This window comes from Ursus arctos, unplaced genomic scaffold, assembly GCF_023065955.2.
Source record: "Ursus arctos isolate Adak ecotype North America unplaced genomic scaffold, UrsArc2.0 scaffold_2, whole genome shotgun sequence".
Taxonomy (NCBI): Eukaryota; Metazoa; Chordata; class Mammalia; order Carnivora; family Ursidae; genus Ursus; species Ursus arctos.
In genome coordinates this window covers 90,778,609-90,799,626 of record NW_026622874.1, presented here as the reverse complement: position 1 = coordinate 90,799,626, position 21,018 = coordinate 90,778,609, and the positions used below count along the sequence as shown (strand labels likewise).

At 47.1% G+C, this 21,018-nt stretch overlaps 1 protein-coding gene across 3 annotated transcripts in view; it reads left to right on the top strand.

The window, feature by feature from the left end:
• GALNT17 (polypeptide N-acetylgalactosaminyltransferase 17) overlaps positions 1-21,018 on the top strand; it is a 434,553-nt gene that overhangs the window by 211,113 nt on the left and 202,422 nt on the right. For all 3 annotated transcript variants that reach the window (XM_026515942.4, XM_044390214.3, XM_026515943.4), the window contains exons 4-5: positions 8,402-8,576; positions 13,782-13,979. In XM_026515942.4, coding sequence (XP_026371727.1) covers positions 8,402-8,576; positions 13,782-13,979 — 373 coding nt within the window. The remainder of the gene's footprint in view (positions 1-8,401; positions 8,577-13,781; positions 13,980-21,018) is intronic.

Below are 21,018 nucleotides of genomic sequence, written 5' to 3'. Positions count from 1 at the left end.
AATAAAATATGCATTATAGCCGCCTTCTATATTATTTCAACCTGCATTTTAACATGCTCGCTTCCTCTCCGTGGATGTTTGCAAAGGCCAGGATTTCAGAGACAGGCAGACTTGTACAGTGGCATGGGGACCATGGCTCCTGTGCCACTGCTATCCCTTCAGAGTCTGGTAGGACTGTCCGGAGATGCTCCAAGGACAGCAGGTTCTTCTAGATCAACTCCACCCCCATCCCTTTTGAGCCTCTCCAACAGCCCGTGGTCTTGTTCTCTGGAGAGGGCCAACCACCATCCGTGAACAGGTGCCAAGAGAGGTAACCGCATGCAGCGAGCTCAGAGGGAGCTTATGGGCACTTCAGAGTTACAGAGGGGCCAGCTGCGGGACAAACCCGGCTCAGGCCCCTACTTCTGTGTGCAAGGTACGGTTCCTGCATAAGCCGGCCAATGACTTCAAATTTCACAGCCTTGCATCCACAGGAATCAGAGGCAGAATGACGGGGAGGGTAGCCCGTGTCGCTTACGAACTGTGTGCCTTGCGGTAAGGACCTTATCCTCTCTGCGCACCAGTTTGCTCATCCATAAAATGGGGATAATAGTACCCCTTACCTCACAGTGTCCTTGCGAGGCTAAAAAGAGCCAAAGCGGCTACAGCCAAGTATGTGGCACTTAGTTAGAAGCAAGAAGTATTAAATGTGAACGCAAAAATGTAAAACAAATACCTGTGATAACAAAAGTTGTAGAATGTTCGAAGTTGGCCAGATAGGTCATTCTGTCATCGATTGCGAAAGGGGAGCTGATGTGAATAGTGTCCCGGAGCATTTCATGGTTAGCGGACAGTCTGAGCTTGCTTAGGAATTTTGGCATTGAGATGCTTCATTGTAGATGTGGGCAAGCATCATATTTGAAGTGTTTGAAGAGTCATGATTATTAACAAAAAGGAATTTTGCATCCCCGAAGTCAGACTCACCGGGGTGTGCTCACTGTCCAGCTAACAAAACTCATGCTTTCGGACGTCTGCAGCCCCACTGACAATGGTTCACCCATTGTTTTAGGACTGTGTTTACCCCAAAACCCATGTGTTTTTGAAAAATTACAAGGAAGAGATTTTTTTTTGAGAGAGAGGGAAAAAGAGAGAGCGAGCACAAGCTGGGGGTGGGGTGGGGTAGAGGGAGAGACAGAGAGAGAATCTTAAGCAGGCACCACACCCAGTGCAAGCACAGCGCGGGGCTTGATCTCACAACCCTGAGATCATGTCCTGAGCCAAAATCAAGAGTTGGATGCTTAACTGAGCCACCCAGGTGCCCTAAGAGATTTTCTTTTTCATAAAGAGGAGCCTCCAAATTCTACAAACTTTCGGTCCCATGAAACCCAGATTTCTTTCTGGAACTTCCTAGCTCCATTTGACAAATGGGAAACCCATATATTGCATGACCAGGTTATGTGACCAGGTTTCTCTAGCTTCCCTTTTTTATTTTAAAAGATAATTTTTTAAAATGCACTGTTGGTTTCTCTTGGCCACTTTTCTGCATTGAGCTGGTTAGTTGTTTTAGGCACAAAGATATGCACAGGCGTACCTGAAAGGCCGTGTGTTTGAAGCCCATATTCTATGTTCTTTTTGTGGTACCGTAGCTGATTTTTACATGAAACGTATCTCGTAAAAAAAAAAAAAAAAGACACTGCAGAAATGTAGGGCTAATAACGACTAATAACTCTGCTAAACCCCTGTATTGAAGACCATGCTTTTTCCCTGAGTGATCTTAAAGCCCCAAGCATGGTGAGCTGGAAGTTTTCATCAGGGATGGAGAGAAGGCTAGTGTCAGGGGAGCCTGGGAGTATGACATAGATTCAAGGGCCGGATCCTCTACTCAGAGAGACCAGAACCCCCTTCACTGAGGCTGGAATTGCTTTCGTAACAAGCTTCCGGTTGACTATGTGACCAAAACGAAGGTCAGAAAAGCAAACTGGCAGCAAAACATAAAATCAGATCTTCAGTGAGGCCGAAGTGTTAAAAATCACACTCAAAACAACTCTTCACTTCTCCTTCCCCAACTTCAAAGTTGACCCAGGTTTATAGACCAAAAGGCCACATGCTGCTGTGTGATTCCATTTTAATGAAATAGCCAGAAGAGGCAGATTCATAGAGATGGAAAGTGGATTAGTGGTCACCAGAGGCTGAGGTGGGGGTAGGAAGTGGAGAGTGACTGCTTAAGGTGCAGGGTTTATGTTTGGTGTGATGGAAAGTTCTGGAATTAGATAGTGGTGATGGTTGCACCACATTGTGAATGCACAGAATGCCACTGAATCGTACACTTAAAAATAATCAAGATGGTCAATTTTATGTCGTGTGTATTTTATCACACTAATGAAAAAGAATCCGGCAGTGCTTTCAAGAAGTTCTGGGCTTGTATTAGAATTGTCTGGAGTTCTGGTCAACCCTACTAGAGCCAACTAAATTAGAAACTCTTAGAGTGTGCCTGGAAACCTGTATGTACACAAGCTCCCAGGTGATTCCCAGGTTGCGACCACATTCTAAGAAACGCTGGCTTTGAGGCAGGCGATTTTGTTTTTTTGCTTTTAATTGGAACATGCCATATGTGCCATTTTCTCATCCCAGCTGTCACAGCCCATGCGTTCCCAGCTAGCAGTGTGCCCAAAGCTCAGCAGCTGCTGGCAGGGAGACATGTTGGTAGTAAGTGGCTGTGGGGGTGACAGTGGCACTGAGAGTGGGAAGTGATATTAGTAGAATCGTAGCACTAATAGCAATAACAAGAAGAGTCATGGGAGTGAGAACAGAAGCCAGGAAACTATGTGGTCCTGGGCAGGGGATGGACCTAATGGTGAGGTTGTTCTGTGCAGGGGTGACTAGCAATGGGGATCCAGTTTGGGAAATGGCAAGACAACCCCTCATCATGTAGACTGGATCACCTTCAAGGAGCTCCATCTTTCAGAGAAGCCGGGAGAAATTTCAGGTAGTGGGAAAAGCAAAGATGTGTGGTGGCACCACTGGGATTCTGGAACTTCTGCTCAGTTAGGATGAGTCCCATTCCACGCACAGGGGCTAATTCACACAGATGGGGTTGTAGAGGTGGTCGCCACCAAGCCAGAGCTACTCAAAGCGCGTTCGTTAGGCCAGCAGCAGCAACAGCCCCTTGGAACTTGCTAGAAATGCAATTCTTGGACCACACTCCAGACCTATCAGGCATTCTGATGCAGGTCCACATTTGAGAAACACTCATCTAAGCTTACACTGACTTACTTGAGTTGCCATACCTTGAGGGAGAATTAGAACATTCAGTAGGTTTCATCATCAAGACATAATAACTGTGTGAGCTTTGGGAGGTACAGACATGGCTCAGCCCTGGGCAGTGTGGCTACTTGCAAGTTCACGTCTTTGTGGCACCAAGGTTCATGGGCTGGTCCTGGAACAGGTAGAGATAAGTTTGCAAGGTCAACACTTGCTTCTGAGCAGGGCTTAGACACAGGACTGGATTGATGGTTTATTCTCCAATATCACCGTAAGTGTGGGATCTAGATATAATTCTGTAATAATGTTTTTGCTGCAGTTCTCAGTGTCTGTAACTTTCTTGTTGCCAATATGTACTCCTTAAGCCTGAATGACAGGTGTTTCTTTTATTGGTAAGGAGAAGATATATCTCTCTTCTGGTCCCTTCTGATTACAGGTGGTGTTTGCTTCTTCCCTCTTGACCTCCCCAAATGCTATTTACCAAAACCTTAAAAATACAAGGGTTCCCAAATGACTCTGGACCAATTTACTACTGGATTTTGTAACACTGGAAGATAAACACTTATCTTTGCAGACATGAGTTTTGGTTTTTTTCCTCTGAGTTTGCTGGTGAGAAAAATCATATGTAAAATGTTTTTTACTGTTATTATAATATCCAAGCTGGTTTCATCTGTTAAGGATGATAAAGGATCTCAGGTGATGGGTGTGACATTTCTTACCACTGTCAGGTTGGGGTGGGTTTCTTTCTCTGGTGAGCTTGAGGGCCTTGTTTTCACTTGGTTAATGTGTAGGCTCTCTTGCTTTAAGGCAATTTCCAAATCTCAACACCCTAGTGCCTCAGACTGTTAAAACTGTGTTCCATCAGGATTCCTCTTTCTGGAAGTCTCCTGAGCTCTCCCACTTATCCACTTCTCTTGATACAATCCTATTCCTGCAGGACACAGCTGCTTCCAGAAGGGAATTCCTTTTTCTCTCTGGTCCCATCAGGAGCCTACTCTTTGTCTAGATCTATGGGCCATTCTCAGCTCTCATTTTCTCGAATGCATTTGATTTTCTGACATTGGACGTTGGGTTACTCTTTGAGGATAAGGATTGTGTCATTTTCAGCCATGCAAGCGCTCTGTACATATTTGTGAAATGAATGCGCATAACCTCCTTTTGAAACTCTACCCTTGCTATGATTCTGCCCCTGTGACACTGTTTCTGGCCAGCCTTGTTCCCTGGCTCTTCTTCCTGCCTCTTAAATGCGCATGTGTCCCAAAGTGCTGGTCCAAAGTCTTCACTCCATCTCTTGGAATCTCCAGCCTCTTGTATGATATCATCTCACCACTGTGTCCCCAACACTGTGTGCCTCTCTCCTCACCTCTGGGTCACTAGTTTGGTTCAACAGTCTACCTGAGTGTCTGCTGGCACCTCAGCTTGTCCACAGGTGAAATCACCAACCTGTTCCTCTACTTCTTTCCTTTTTCTCTTTTCCAATTCATGACATCTTCCCAGTCTCCCAGATACTGGTGTTTCTGTCACCTAAGAAGATCCAGTTCCATGCTTATGTATTTTGCTCTGTGTTTATGTATCCTGGGGTAGTGAGAACACATGTCCAAACTTTCTGCTTAACTCAGACCCTCCCTTCTTCATGAACCCCCCAACCAAAATAATTTCTCCTTCTGTGACCCTTCCTAGCATGTCCCTGTATGGCCATTTTCCTTTGGCCATGGGCTCCATTTTCCTCGTCATGCTGATGATTGTCATTTTAGGAACATATCTCACCTCCTTACCTAGATCGTAAGCATCTGGAGGCAGCACGTAGGTCTGACTTGATTGTAAATCCAGGCAGGGGCACGAGGTGTAGAACCATATGTGCTGACTGGGAAAAGAAGCCTGACGAGTGTCCCTTGTTCTTGAATCTTGCTGGTTGGATGGTGGCATCTCCCTCAGTGTTCCCCTAAAAGCCCATAGACCGTCACTTCCGTTGTGTTTAGAACAATGTGTCCCCAAACCTTGTAAGTGAGGTTGGTGTCTACCGCTACGCAGCGGGCCCCAGACTTCAAAATGATATTGACTAGCTAGGAAGACAAGCTGTCATTCATGGGAGGTTATAAAACTGATCTACATTGATAATATTAATAGGTCAATTATTATTAGAAATCACATTTATTGAATGCCTATGAAGGGCTTTAGATGTGACATCTCATTTATTCTCAGCAGCCATAAGGCTAGTACCAAATGATCAGGCATTTCCCCTTTATACTTTGGAAAGCCCTTTAATGTCCATATCTCAGTGGCCTTGAGCTGTAGAGGGCAGTGACAGTGAACCACACTGTCTTTTGCCAACGGTGTAAATGCCTGTCACTCTCTCCACCTTCAGTGGTCTCTCAGTCAAAATCACGGAACAAATGCAGAAACCACTTGGCTTTTAGACACGGTGACTGGCCTGTCCAGGAGCTGCCATCCAGTTACCAGGCAGAGCCCCACTGTGGTCCCAGGTCACCTGGCAGCTAAAGGGTAACAGTGCCTGTGGGTGACCTGGTGTGGTGCTTAGCACGATATTCTCCTACACCTACGGAGATTCCCCAAATTCCTACCACCATGGCCAATCCTAGTGAATGGGCAGATTTCCCGCCATACCATTCTGTGGGTGAGGTGCCCATGCGCGATGCATTGCCTTCCATGACACGTCCCTTCATCCCCTGCCCACCCAGCCAGCCAGCACTCATGAGGAAAAGTGAAAACCCAAGCAGGCGTGGCCTGCCCAACACTCTCGCTAGAATTCTTGTTCCAAGAAATTTAATGGACAGGAAAATCCAGCCAACATTCCGTCAGTAGATGGTGTCTAGAAGCTGAAAACCATGTATTTGGTTCTCCTTCCCTCACGGTGGGTGAAGAAGCAGAGGCTTCTCCACCAGCCCCCTCGCCAACCCTGGGATGATGGCAAGTACTGGTGAAACCAGTTGGTGAAAACACCAACAATAAATAACTTGTTGAGGGTGTATAATACACCAAGCACGTGCCAAGAGAGCCCATGTGTTTTGAGCTCAGTAGTTCTCAAAGTGGTTCCCCATACCACTGGGTCTTGTTAGAAACACAAATACTCAGGCCCTGAGATTGGAACTGTGGGGCAGGGGCCTGGCAATCTGTGTCAGCACCCCCAGGGGGTGCTAATATGCCCTTTAGTTTGAGAGCCATTGTTCTAGAGCGGAGGCCTTTTCCCACCTTGGTGCAGTTTCCTCAGGCTCCCTGGGCTGCCCTGAAATCTCTGTCCAAGTGCCCTCCACCTGTGTGGATGGAAAGAGGGAAGATTAGTGCCAGCTACTCAAGGTTGAGCCTTTACACTGTGGCAGTGATAATTCTTGGCATTCTCTCAATAGTAACTCATTCAGTCCTCAACACAACGCTATGAGGTCCATACTGTGATTATCCTCCCCCTTCTACAGAGGAGGAAATTGAGGCCTGAATTGATTGGCTTAATCTCCCAGGGCCACTCAGGTGATAAGGGGCAGCCCTGGGTTCTGAATCCTAGGCAGCCCGACTGCAGAGTGAATACCCAAGCACACGCGACGCCTTGTTAGTGCTTTATGCCCCTTCCCCGCCCAGATTCCAATTTTTTCCCCTTTCCAAATGAATACCCTGTTATATTAGTTTGCTTGGGCTGCCATAACCAAGGACCACAGCCTGGGCAGCTTGAACAACAGGAATTTATTTTCTCCCATTTCTGGAGGCTGGAAGTCCAAGATCAAGGTGTGGGCAGGGTTGGTTTCTCCTGAGGTCTCTCCCCTCGGTGTGCAGATAGCCACCTTCTCGTGGCTTCTTTGTGAGTGCCCCCCAGTGGCTCCAAATCTCTTCTTATAAGAACACCAGTCAGATTGGATTAGGGCCACACTAACAACCTCCTTTTAAATTAATCACCTCCTTCAAGTCCCTGTCTGCAAATAGGGACTCACATTCTGCTCACATTCTGAGCACCTGGGGGGTAGGGCTTCAACAGATGGATTTTGGGGAGTGCATGGAGCAGCCCATCATGTTCCCATCCCTTCACCATCCGTGCATTGGATGGACAGGAGCCGTTTCATGTCTCCGCGCCTGGGAGACTCTCCCCTCCCATCCATCTACACACCCTGGCCTCGGCATTTCTTCCCCGGTCCCATGGCTGCATCATTCCCCGGGACAACACCCATGACCTAGAATGCTCCGCTCTACCTGTGCTCAAATGTATGGCTTTAATTTCCCAAAGTTGCCAAGTATAATTAGGAAGTGCGGGGTCTTCACGACCCCTTTTTGGGTTTCTCTGAGTGAAGTCAGAGGTAACGGTGTCTCTTAAAGGATGGTTTGTGGCCTGCTTGTATGCTCCCAAGCCCCACGAGTGGCCTATAGCAGGGTGGGTCCTTGCAGTGTGCAGATCTATGAGTCCCCTCCTGGGGAGCTCCTTCCCCCTCCTCCTACATCCAGTGATTCTCATGTACAGAAAGGGGTCAACCATCCTGTCTATGGCATTAGACACATTTGGTTCGTGTTTTAGCTCTTCCATTACTACATGTGTGACTTCGAGGCAGGTTAGCCTTCCCAAGACTGTTTCTTCATTTGCAAAGTGGAATGAATCTAGTTAATTGATGGAATTAATCTAGCTCCCTCCGAGGTTGCTGTGAGGATTAAATTAGATCATATAAATAATGCACTGTGTACCACCTGCTTGTTGCACACGGAGGGGGGGGGGTGTTCAATCTCTGGTAGGGCAGCATTTCTGCTACTTGGCAAAGATTACTGTATTAAACTAAGACCACAGTAACAACCTTGTTAACTGTGCAACTAGTGCACAACACATGGACTCTAAGAACCAGTGTATGTGCAGATGGGAAAAACCTAAGTAGAAGTTGCATAACAGGACCCAGGGGACAGTGGGAGGGCAGGAATGCTGGCCTGGAGCCAGGTGTAGATTCTGTCCAGCTGTATACCTTGGACGCAGGATGAATGCTGCTGTCCTGGGTTTGATGTGTCCGCAGTATCTTCTGACTCTCACGCCGACCGAGTTGTCTCCTCTACTAAAATTACTAACACGCCAACTTTTCTGCCTCTCCGAACTCCCTGAAAATCCATTGGCATCACAGTGGGTTGGACATACAGGTGAAATGACATGTTTATGGACCTTCTTGCATTTTGTCATTTGTAGAGGAGCTGAAGGCCCCCTTGGAGGAGTACGTCCACAAGCGCTACCCTGGGCTGGTGAAGGTGGTGCGCAATCAAAAAAGAGAGGGCCTGATCCGAGCTCGCATCGAGGGCTGGAAGGTGGCCACGGGCCAGGTCACTGGCTTCTTTGATGCCCACGTGGAATTCACCGCTGGCTGGTAGGTCACAAGCTGGACCCCAGGGGCACTGAGGACCCGCAGTAGCGTGGTCAGGAGGAGTTAGAATCTGGGAGGTGGAAACTTGGCCTGTTTGCTCTGGGGCTACTAGAACAATGGAGAAGGGTTGGTTGATAATCTGGGACAAAACTGGGAGGCAAGGAAAAATTTGCTGTCTACTCTGTTCTTCATTGTTGTGGTCACCACCATCACCACCATCATCCAAATTCCCAGCGAAAATGACATATTAATTGGACAGAACTCAGATAATCCTTGCTAAGGGGACAAGATAGCCATTTGTTCTCTTCTCCCATTTGCTTGTTCCCTTGTCTGAGGATGGTTAAGTGCTATTTGGAGGCAAGAGATCCATTTATAATTCTACCTACTTAGGGAAAGCCTCCTGGAACCCATGGGATTATCTGTAACATCATTTGGGGTAAGGGAAGGGTTTATCTCTGCATGTGGTCCCCAGTGGTTTCCCAGGTGGTGAAAAGAACAATCTGGGAGAAATGCTGGGGGGGTGCACAGGGAGAGGAGGAGACTTATGATACAAGAATAGTAAAGCATTAAAGTGCCCAAATCACTCAGTGAGCATGCTGACAGTGGGTTAGGACTTTACAGCTGAAAAGCACCGTCATGTGGTTGTTGCTGACTACCCAGCGATAAGTCAAGTCAGAGGTTAAATCACCTGTGCTCAGTTTGCTTATTTGCTAAGAAGCAGAGTCTTTAATTTCACAAATCATGTTTGTACCAGCTCACTGGTACCATCTTGAATAAATGCTGTTCACGGTACCAGATTGGAAGAGCCGCTATCCCACCCCCGATGAGACATTAAAACATCTGTTCTTCTTCATTTGCAACACACTGTAGAATCTCTGTAACAGCTGGATCAAAGGACAGTGGTTATGCTCAGGAGCACATGAAGCTCGGGAACCCAGGGTCACGGTTAACACTGGTGCTTTCAAGTGCACATGGGTATCTGGTGTCCTTTTCTGGTTTTTCTGCCACCATCAGACCTGGTGACACACCGCTGTATGTTTGCAGCCCTGACCTCCCCTAAGCTTCAGAATTGTTTCTCTCTCATAAATGGTTCTCAAAGTGTGGTCCCCAGACCAGCAGCAGCACCTGGGAATTTGTTTGAGATGCAGATTCTTGGGCTCCCCTAAGACCTCTGAAATCAGAAGCCTGGGGGTGGGTCCAGCAGTCTATTTTAACCAGCCCTCCAGGTAACTCTGATGCTCCCTCAGGTTTCAGAACCATTGAGCTGGAAGCCTTCTGAACAGATGCACTTGAATGTTCCATTGAAAGTTTTTGCCTTTTTTTTTTTTTTTTTTTTTGCCACATCTTTGCCTCCCTGTTTCTTTTCTGTCAAAACTGGTGGCTCGACCCATGTCCCCTTTCACTTGATTCTTCCCTCCCCATCATGTCACTCATCCAATCAACCTCTAGCTCTCATCAACCTCTACTTCTAGCTGGTTTTCCCTTCTGTTTCGCACCTCTGCCCTTTCCCTTTGGCCTTGACCTCCACTCGCCCATCTCACACCTTCATCATCATGCACGATTCATCATCATAAACGAACACAGTGGCTGCCTGAATTGTCCTTTTGACAAATATTTGCTGGATGCCTACCACTGTCCCAAACACTGTCCTAGGCCAGGGGTAGGGGACCAACTGTTCAGATCTGCCTAGTGCTGAGGGATTTCCCAAAATGCAGGACTTTCAGCGGTAAAACCGGAACAATCGTGGGCAAACTGGGATAGTTGGTCATTCAACCGAAGGTCATTCATCCTTCAGAATCTGATAGGATTTGGTATCTGCCCTCAAGGAGCCCATAGTCTAACTGGTCTCTGTGCCAGCCTTAGCCCATCGCACTCAGTTTCCACATGTCTACCAGAGTGATATATGTCCCTTGTGGTTCCTCGTTACAAGGTGGACACTTTGTCTCAACTTTCACCGGGTTATACTGCAGTCATAATCTCCAACCTCGGTGATTTACAACAACAAAGATTTTCATCTTGTCTGTGGGGCGGGTCTGCTGCTGGTTCTCTGTAGCTCTGCTCCAAACATCCTTTGCATTCTGAGACCCCGAGGAGGTTTTTCTGCAACTTAAGGTACCTTGCGAAAGTCAACGGAATTGGTCATAGCAACTTTTAAAACTGGCGTTAGTTTTGCAATATTAGCTGAAACCTAGTACAGAGGAAACAGGATATTTGAGTTCAGTTGCTTATAATCTGTAACTTTAAAACGGCTTAATTTTGTACAGTTTACACACATGGTCACTTAGAGAAAGCCCTTCAGAGGCTATGTCCTTTTTGTTTAAAAAGGTGGAATTTGTTCCCCCTTCTTGGAAGGGAACATTGATATTTGACAGTCTTTAGACTGTCATCTCATGTACATAAAATTGAAATCCGGCTCTAAGAGACCATGTAGACCATGTATTTTATTTTATATGCCAATCTACTTTATTGTGAAAAGATTCGAGATTTGATTCAGGACTTGTGGAAAGGTAGTAAAATGCCTTAAGCTGTTAACTGTGAGGTGTGAAGTGGAAATTGCTCAGTGGGTTGGTTGGACTATGTAGGTCTACATTTGTTACGGGGCAAATAAACAGTATTAAAACAACCACCTCAAGAAAACCCAAATTTTAAAAAATATAGTCTGTAGATTAACAATCTGGTCATTGCTAAAGTGAGGCTGTTTGTATTTATTTATTTGATGTAGCTATATTGCCACCCCAGATAGGCTACAGTTCGCCCTGTTTTTCAAATCCACTAATTTGCGTCATGGGTTATGGGTCTGGGGAACATAAGAGAATTGTATTAGTATCTAAAAACACGATGAGGTGGTGGGCATTTCTCAGCAAGAGCATTTAGTGCCAGTGAAGAGTGCGAGTGACTGAGCCCGGCGGCGCGCCGCTCCTGAGCATGGTGGTGGCAGCTCCATCCAGGGTTGACTGGGGTGGGGCCGGGGTGACAGGTCACATGGAGACGTTCAGGAGTCGCAGAGAATCAGAGGCTGCTTCCCTGAATGAACGTGACTATTAGTTTGCTATCTTTCACTGAAGATGCGCTTCTGGCTTGAAGCCGCACAAAGGGCAACACGCAGATAATTAAAAAATATCAAATACAACTCAATATTGAAATGAGAGACACATGTCCTGTGTCTGCAGTCCGAAGCGACAGGAAGCAGGACTCTGTCGAGGACATCCCATTTCTGTGGCTCGGGAACGGCTCTGTAAGTTTCTGCTCAGATGTGACGTCATCTCTTTTGCTCACACCCCATTGGCCAGAGCAGGTCACATGATAACTGGGGTTGAAGGAGGGAGTGCGCCGCCAAGCCAGAAGCGCAGCGAGCGGACAGCTTGGTAAAAGGTTGGGTTGGCTCCAGGGAGGGGTGCAGATAACTGGGGACGGGTGTACCTTCCCTTGAAAACTGGGAGATCACACTCCACAGCTTCAGAAGCGTTAGTGGAGCGAAGGTCTCGGCCCCCGTGCTTAGAAGTTCACCACAGGAGGGGTTAACTGAATGTGTCTATACAGCAGGGGCACCAGACCAGCCGGGGATGGGGAGGGTAGGGGGGCCGCTGCCCCGGCCAAGGACGCAGTGGAGCTTATGGGTAGGGCGTGAAGCCCGACCATCCAGGTTAGAAACCCGGCTCTGCCACTGGCTGGCTGTGTGGCCCCGGGGGGCAAGCCACTTAACCTCATTTGTCAAATGCTGATCATACTGTCTACCTCCTGGGACCGTTGTGAGACACGTGAGCCTGCCTGGCCCATGTGGAATGTGTCCAATGGTGGCTGGCACATAGTAAATATCAGCTACCGTTAGCTCATGAGGAAAAGTACTGTGTTCCAAGATTAGCAAAGACAAGGTGTAGTCAGAGTGACTTGATGAGGTGGAGAAGATGGTCCAAGAGGAAGGAGAGAGCCTTTCTACCAGGAGAAATCAAGGACGGCTTCTTGGGAGAGGTGGCACTTGATCTGGTAAGACTCCATAGGTAGCTAGACTTCTTGCCAGTGCCAAGGGCATTCCCGGAGGAGGACAGCGTGAGCAGGTGCTCGCAGGGGTGAAGCTCTGAAGCGTATCCGGAAGCTGTGGAGAGTCAGTCCCACTTGGCTTCAGCCTATATGGTGTGTGCAAAAGCATTGGAGGCAGTAAATGGCCCAGGGTATATTTTATTGCTCGTTTTAAATAGAAAGATGAGATGAGCCAACAGGTAATTCAATAGCTGGAAATGAAAAGAGATGGGAGGCAGGCCGAGAGTTCTCATTATTCTTCCAAATAATGCAGAGGAATGGGATTTTCACTTGACTCTTTTCCAAAGCCTGAGCTCTGTTCTAAGCAGGGAGATTAATGCCCTGGCTTATGAGAGCCATCTTTTCCTTCTCGAATCTGGGAAACAATCCTTTCCTACGTCTGCCTTGGAGACACACACTGGTGGGGAGGGTCTGTCCATCTGCTTTCTCCTAAGCCGACAGGGCTGCACCTTGAACCCCAAGCCAGGTCCCTGCCTGTTTCCTGCTGCAGCCCTGAGGGGGTAGGCTAGCTGGGAGGCAGGATTTCGCCTGCCTTTGCATTTAATTAGTTCTCTCCTGCCATTGCTAACCAATTCAATTAGATCCCTTTTAAGAAATCAATTAAATAATCAATTAAAACAACTGAAATAGTCACACACACCGAGAAGCTAGCGAAATGCTTATTAAAACCAGGCCATCAAGGGCAGAAGTGACCCATTTGGGGAGAGAAAATTCAGCTCCTGCTGAAGAAACAAGAGGCATCAACCAGTGCCCGAGGGGATATGGAAAACACTGCGAAGCCTGAGCGCAGTGCAAAGCCTGAACCACGAACCACGAACCACGTGGAGTCAGCCAGCCTTGCCTTGGCTTAAGCTGTCAGCACAAAAGAGAGGCCTGGGGCTTTCTGGGGGAGAGTCCCCCACGTTCTGAATTCTTGCTCTGGGCCTCTTGGGCCCAGGCAACAGCACCGTATGATCCCCTGGGGCCAGGGGCACCGCCTTACAGAGCATGCTCATAGCGGCATGATCTACCAGGTGCCTCAGTTTCCACCTGAGCCCCAGCCCACCCAGGCCCCCCCCCCCCCATAGCTAGGTCGCTTCTGTTCATTCCCTGTGGTGTGGCGGTCTGTACCAGTGGAGGGGTGGGCCTGCCGCAGGAGAGAGATTTTACTTCTCCTTCCCTGTGTTTCAGGGCCGAGCCGGTTCTGTCCCGAATCCAGGAGAACCGGAAGCGAGTGATCCTTCCATCCATCGACAACATCAAGCAGGACACCTTTGAGGTGCAGCGGTACGAGAACTCGGCCCACGGCTACAGCTGGGAGTTGTGGTGCATGTACATCAGCCCCCCAAAAGACTGGTGGGACGCCGGAGACCCTTCTCTCCCCATCAGGTCAGTGTCAGGCAGGATCTGGAGGCATCGCATCCCCAGATCCCAGGGACACAGGAACCCGGAGGGAGGGAGTGTAGGAGAGGCTGCCTGGGGCGGGCCAGCAGGGCACAGAAGTTATTTTTGGACTTCTTGGTGTCAACCCTCAGAGCTTTCTCGCTGAGGAAGGACACCACATTTTGCTTCTTTCGCGAAAGTTTTCAAGTGCAGCTTTTCAAACGGTATTACTAAAAGATCATCATTGTGATGATAGGAACGTCCACCTCCTTTTATTCGTCCTCCTGTCTGATGGGCTGTGTGCAGGAGCTTGACCTGTGACCCTTGAAAGGTGTTAATTCCCGTGTCTCTTTCATACCTGCAACCTTCCATCAACCCTTTTCATGATGTGGGAACACGGAGAGAAGAACAATATTTGTGTAACCCTGGGGGCACCTGGAGGGCCTTTGGGCAGCTCTGTATGACTCTCGCCCACGTCCCACCTGCTACCCCCAGAGATGAAGGGATCGGTACCCCAGAATGCACCAGCTGCGAAGCTCTCCTAGAAGGGATGTTGAGTAATGGGGGTTGATTTTGATGCCCTATTCCCATGGCTGCTGTAACAGATTACGACCAGTGTGGTGGCTGGAAGCCACGCGGATGTATTCTCTTACGCTCCGAAGGTCAGAAGTCTGAAATGAGCTTTACAGAGCTAAACTCGAGGTGTGCTCCGTGGCAGGGCTCCTCTTGGAGGCTGTAGGGGAGAATCCATTTCCGTGCCTTCTCCAGCTTCTAGAAGGCCTCATTCCTTGGTTTGTGGCTACATCACATCCCTCTTCCTCCTCATCTTTCATCACACGCCCTCCTTCTCCCTCTGACTTTCTTGCCTCCCGTGTGATGGGCCCTTGTGATGACATTTACGGTCCATGTGGATTATCTAAACTAATCCTCTGGCCCATGAAGAATCCCATCTGCAAAGTCCTTTTACCCATGTCCGGTAACATTTACAGGTTCCAGACATTAGAATGTGGGTTGTTTTGAGGGGAGGTGGGCATTGTTCAGCCCACTACAGGTGCTCTGATTTTTAACGAATACGATACCTGCGTTATCGTTCAGTATCCTGTGAGTTCTGCTGAAGGGCTCAAGTGACTTCAAATCTTCAGGGTTCTGTCTTCAGTTAGAAGAAGTGGAAGAGGCTTTCTTACGTGGCTTAGTGTTAGGGCAGTGTTTGTTGATAAAAAGGAGGATGGCAAGAAGGAATTGTGGACTAGGATGAGGACTTCCTGAAGTTTCTAGTCATCACATTTTAAATAACTTAGATACCTCATGTTCCCTTATTTTTCTGCTCAAATTGAAAGCTGAGGAACTAATCCCATTAGAGTAGAGCTTCCCATGGGCAGATCTGTGCAACCAGGAAGGTGATGTTTTGGGCCAGTAACTTCCTCCACCAGAGATGTCTTGTGACTCAGTTTCCATCCCAATCTCTATGTTCGATGCCATTGTGCAATGCTGCAGGGCCACACTCTTGGCTCCTTGCCAATAATTGCATAGACTCATCCCTAAGGTGTTCCCTGGGAAGTTAAAGCATTACCCTTGGGGTATTTAAATTTAATGGGTAAGATACCACCTCACATCCGTTAGGATGGCTACTATCAAGCAAACAAAAAAGCAGAAAGCAGCAAGTGTTGGCAAGGATGTGGAGAAATTGGAATCTTTAAGCATTGCTCGTAGAAGTGTCAAATCATGCAGCTGTTATGGAAATATGATGGTTCCTCAAAAAATTTTTAAAAAATAGAATTACCACGTCATCCAGCAATTTCCCCTCTGGGTACATACCCCAAAGCATTGAGAGCAGCCTCTCAAAGAGATATTTGCACACCCATGTTCATAGCAGTGTTATTCACAATAGCCAAAAGGTGGAGGTAACCCACAGATTGTCCAACAGATGGATGGGTGGATAAAACGGGGGGTATGAATACAATGGAATATCATCCAGCTTTATAAAAGGTAGGAAGTTCCGACATATGCTACAGCATGGGTCAACCTTGGGGACCTTATGCTAAACGAAATAAACCAGTCACCAAAGGCAAATACTGTATGATTCCACTCATATGAGGTACCTAGAATGGCCAAATTTATGGGGACAGAAGAATGGTAGTTGGCAGGTGCTGGAGAGAAGAGAGGCATAGGGAGTTGTTACTCGATGTGTGTAGACGGGCAGTTTTGTAAGACGAAAAGCGTTCTGAAGATCGTTTGCACAATAACATGAATGAAATTAACACTGCTGAACTAAACACACATAGTACTTCATCCCTGACCCACGGGGAGGCTGACCTCCAGCCGTGATGGATACGGGAATGGGGCTGACAGTGCTGTTAGCCACGGAGGGAAAGCAGCGGGTACAGTACCATGCTGTAAGATGCCCAGAAAACATAGCTATTCCTGCATATGAAAGGCACTAAGAGGAAATTTAGCTTGTATTTTATGAGTTACGGTAATATTAACAGATGATTAATATGTACTTTAAAAAGACTCAAGAAAATAGTCGTGATCATGAGTCATTAATATTACATGTATCTCTGATGTACAAAACAGAATCAAGTACCAATGATCTCTTTTTAATGTATCATAACTTACGAAATGCTTAATTTGTTAATAGTGGATGGAACTATTTAATTGTAGGATGGCGTTTTTATGGCCCTTCTGATGTTATTATGCAGATACACTAGGATTTCTTAAATGTTGAGACATGGTAGTTTCCACTCCCCACTGCGATCCTAGTATCTTAATAGTAATGATTTTATTTTGGTGCGGGATGGGATGGGGAGAACATTTTCACAATCCAAATGGCATTCGACTGGATGAGGCTGTAGATACTGAATCTTCCCAGTAGACAACATAATATAGGAGATTTTGTATTAAGAAAATTTGTATCCTTAAAAAAAAGGAAAATGTATATCCTTTCTGTTTTACTTCTTTCCCTTTTTCTCCATATATATATATATATATATATATATATATATGTTTTTTTTGTTGGGGGCAAGGGAAGGGCGCACTGCATTGAGCAGGGAGGAAACCAACATCAACATCACTTGATCTTTACTTATCCTCCTTCTCAGTTTCTACCCCTCACCTCTCCAAGTCGAGTCTGCCCCAAACACCTCACTCACTTTTCCAACTTCTTCGTGTCCCATTTGTCCCTCCACCGACTGCCAACTAACTTCAGACCCAAATGCTCCCTTAAAATGGTTTCCCAAGGCTAAGATGAGCTGATCCCTTAGACCCAATGGTGCTTTGGGTCTTCCTGTTATTAAATATTTTTTTTCCTCCTGCCTGGTAAATAGTTTATTTTCCATGGTTTTCCATTTGTTCTCTGCTCTTCATCTCCACCAGAGCTTCCGGAGTGGAGAGTGGGCAGGTGCCATGAAAGAGAGCAGAGTCCAAGTATGAGGGTGGGACGTGGGGACTGAAGAACACGTGCCCCCCCCCCCCAAAGAGGCAGGTGCTACCAGCCCCAGGTGATGGTGCTGGGATGGGGGACAGGGAGACAGACTTCGAAAAGAAGACACAAATCCAGATCATTCCATCTGGCTTCCTCCTGACTGCTAAATGTTGGCCAAAACATCCCTCTTCTTCAGACCTATGAGAGAGACCTCTGTCATTCCCAGGACAGCTGTAGTCCCTGCTTCTCACACCAGGAGCTGTGGGCACCGGCACTATGTGGCGTTACTGCAGAACTGGGGGATTTGGGGAAAGTTACTGAGACCAATAGGAGAAGCATAGTTACTTTCTGGAGCTTGAGTTAAGCCACGTGAGGTCCCCCTGTCGCCTCCATTGTATGTCACTGCCCTCTACTGCTGAGATTCTTCATTGAAAGACTCAGGAGCCCTGCCCCAGCTCTTACCTGTCAGAGAAGGGTCTCACAACTATGTCTTAAGCCCTGATTTTTCTCCAGAGTGACATCATGTCCAATGTCATCAGGCTAACCTAATGAAAGGCATAGATCGTATCAACCCCGAGCATGTCCAAGTGGACAGAACACTGCATATAATTTCATGAAGTTTATGAATGCCTTAGTGATTCATAGGGCTCATATTAAGAATCACTGCTAGGTGTTTCTACTTGCTTCTCCCAGTTGGAGAGCCTTTCTTTACCATTTTATCACCCACTAGACCATACGCTTTATGAAGCCAGGACTAGTTACTAGTTCACGGTTGTAGCCCCAGTGCTTAATTACTACCTGGCCCTTAGTAGTTTGCTGAAAATCTTTAGTGAATGAATGAATGGGTGAGTGACATTGGAGGCTCTGAAGAGAGGTCAGGGCTAGCAATTAGAAAGAGAATGAGAATGCCCAGAGGTCCATTAGAGAAAGACAAGGAGAACCCCAATATTTCTGGGATGGAGGGAGCCTTCATAAGGGAGACTAACAAGTTTGATTAGTGGTCAGAGAGGTGTGAGGACGAGGACGATCAGTGGAGCCAGAGATTTAATAACAGGAAGACCCAAAGCACCATTGGGTCTAAGGGATCAGCTCATCTTAGCCTTGGGAAACCATTTTAAGGGAGCATTTGGGTCTGAAGTTAGTTGGCAGTCGGTGGAGGGACAAATGGGACATGAAGAAGTTGGAAAAGTGAGTGAGGTGTTTGGGGCAGACTCGACTCGGAGAGGTGAGGGGTAGAAACTGAGAAGGAGGATAAATAAAGATCAAGTGATGTATTTTTAGGAATGGGAGAGCCTGAGCTTGCACCTCCCTTGTATCCAATAAAGAGAACTCCTGGGGTATATTGGCTGGGTCAGTCAATAGAGCACGTGACTCTTAATCTCAGGGTCATGAGTTAGAGCCCCACCTTGGGTAAAGAGATTACTTTAAAAAAAAGAATCATAAAAAAAATGAACTCCTAGGGTATATTGATAAAACCCCAACTGTCTTGGTTTCCTCCTTGCTCAGTGCAGTGCGCCCTTCCCTTGCCCCCGACAAAAACCACAGCAGACCTCATGATGTTTCTTGTCACTCTTGGGGAACGCAAGTCCCAGGGTCACTTGAAGTCACAAATCAGCCTCAATCCATCATGGAAATCGTCCCATGTCATGTCATCGTAAAGACTTGAACTTCCTTGAAATTAAGAACTCCTCAGGGAGCCTGGGTGGCTCTGTCGGTTAAGCGTCTGACTCTTGATCTCAGCTCAGGTCTGGATCTCAGGGTGGTGAGTTCAAGCCCTGCATTGGGTTCCATGCTAGGCATGGAGCCTACTTATAAAATCAGTAAATAAATAAGATCTCCTCCTGTCCCTCACTGCCCCTTTGCCGTGGGAGAGCGGCTGGAGTCCTTATTCTTTCTGTCACTCACTCATCTGTTCCTCAAAGGAAGGTTCTTCCAGTTGTTCCGTGTAGGGCCTGGGGAATCTGAACCCCTAACCTGCTTTATCCAGGTGGCAGGGACCCTCCTTCATTGGGCCTCTCCCAGGGCTCCCTCCACCTCTGCCTTTGCGTCTGCCCTGCACCCTCTTCCTGGTAGGGTCCCCCTACTCCAGAGCCGCCTTTTATTTCCAAGTCATTCATTCATTTGTTTACATATGTATTTTAAACATTTATTTTTTTCAAGCTTTTTTGACATATGATTGACAAATAAAAACTGTATATATGTAGCGTGTACAGTGTAATGTTCTGGTATAGGTGTGCATTGCAAAATGGTTACCACCATCAAGCCATTTAACATATCCATCACTTTACGTAATTGCTTTCTTTAAACTGGTCGCGAACCCTTAAGATCTATTTTCTCAGGTAATTTCGAGTATATGGTACCTTAATAATAACCGTAGTCGTCATGCTATACATTAGATCTCTAGAACTTATCTGTCATGTAATTGGCAGCTTATACCCTTGGACCAGCACCTCTCCATTTCCCCCACCCCCCAGCCTGTGGCAACCACTGCGCTAATCTCTGTTTCCTTATGAGTTTGACTTTGTTAGATTCCATACATAGGTGCAATCATTCTGTATTTGTGTTTCTCCGTCTGACTTAGTTCACTCAGCCTTAGACCCTCAAGGTTCATTCACGTCGTTGCAAATGGCAGGATTTCCTTCTTCCTTAAGGCTGGGTAGTATTCGTTGTATAGATACATCACGTTTTCTTGGTCTAGTTCACCCACTGATGGACACTTAGATTGTTTCCGTATCTTATAGGCTACAATCTTGGACAGCTCTTTTTTTCTGTTTTGCTTTGTTGATAATTTTATTTAAGGTGGTGAAAGACACATAACAGAAATTTTACCATTTTAACCATTTTACGGTATAGAATTCAGTGGCATTAAGTGCTTTCACGCTATTGTGCACCCATCAACACTCACCGTCCAATTCCTTCCCCAGTAGACAGTCATCCCCTCCTCCCCACTGTGCCCCCCCCCCCAGCCCCTCACAGCCACCAGTCTGCTTTGTGTCTGTATGGACTTCCTGGTCTGGACAATTCATATAAGTGGAGCCATACACTCTGTGGGGTTTTGTGCTTCGACATAGCATAAAGTTTGCAAGGTTCATCCGTGTTGTAACGCGTGAGTCCTTCATTCCTTTTTTATAGTGAACTTTAATAATGACCGCTTTGAAAGTGGTCATAGGCCAACATTTGTTCTGAGTTCCATATCTGCTTCCAGGATTCACATACCTTTGTCCCACATGGGAGGGGAGAGGTGACTCCACAGGCCACTTTCCCTTTGCTAAACCTGGGTCGGAGAGCAGTGAGGTGGTTTCTTTTCTGCCAGAAGCACTGGCCACCAGGCCTGGGTCAGATGGTAGGATCCCCATTCTCTCCAAGGAGCACCTTGCCCCAGGGAAGCTCTTCTGACACATTCATCCCCTAAGCGCTACTCCCTCAGCAGCTGTTCTTAGCTATCGACGTTGAACCTTCTGCACGATCTCCTTGAATATAGCAGCCATTGCTTGAACATCTTCCCAGGTGAGGACATGAAAAGTGCTGTTTAACACAGTACATAGAATTGAGGGCACGGAGCAAGGAGAGGAAAGGTCTGAAGACATAGGAAGGAGGGAGGGTCGGTTGGAAACGAAGAACCCT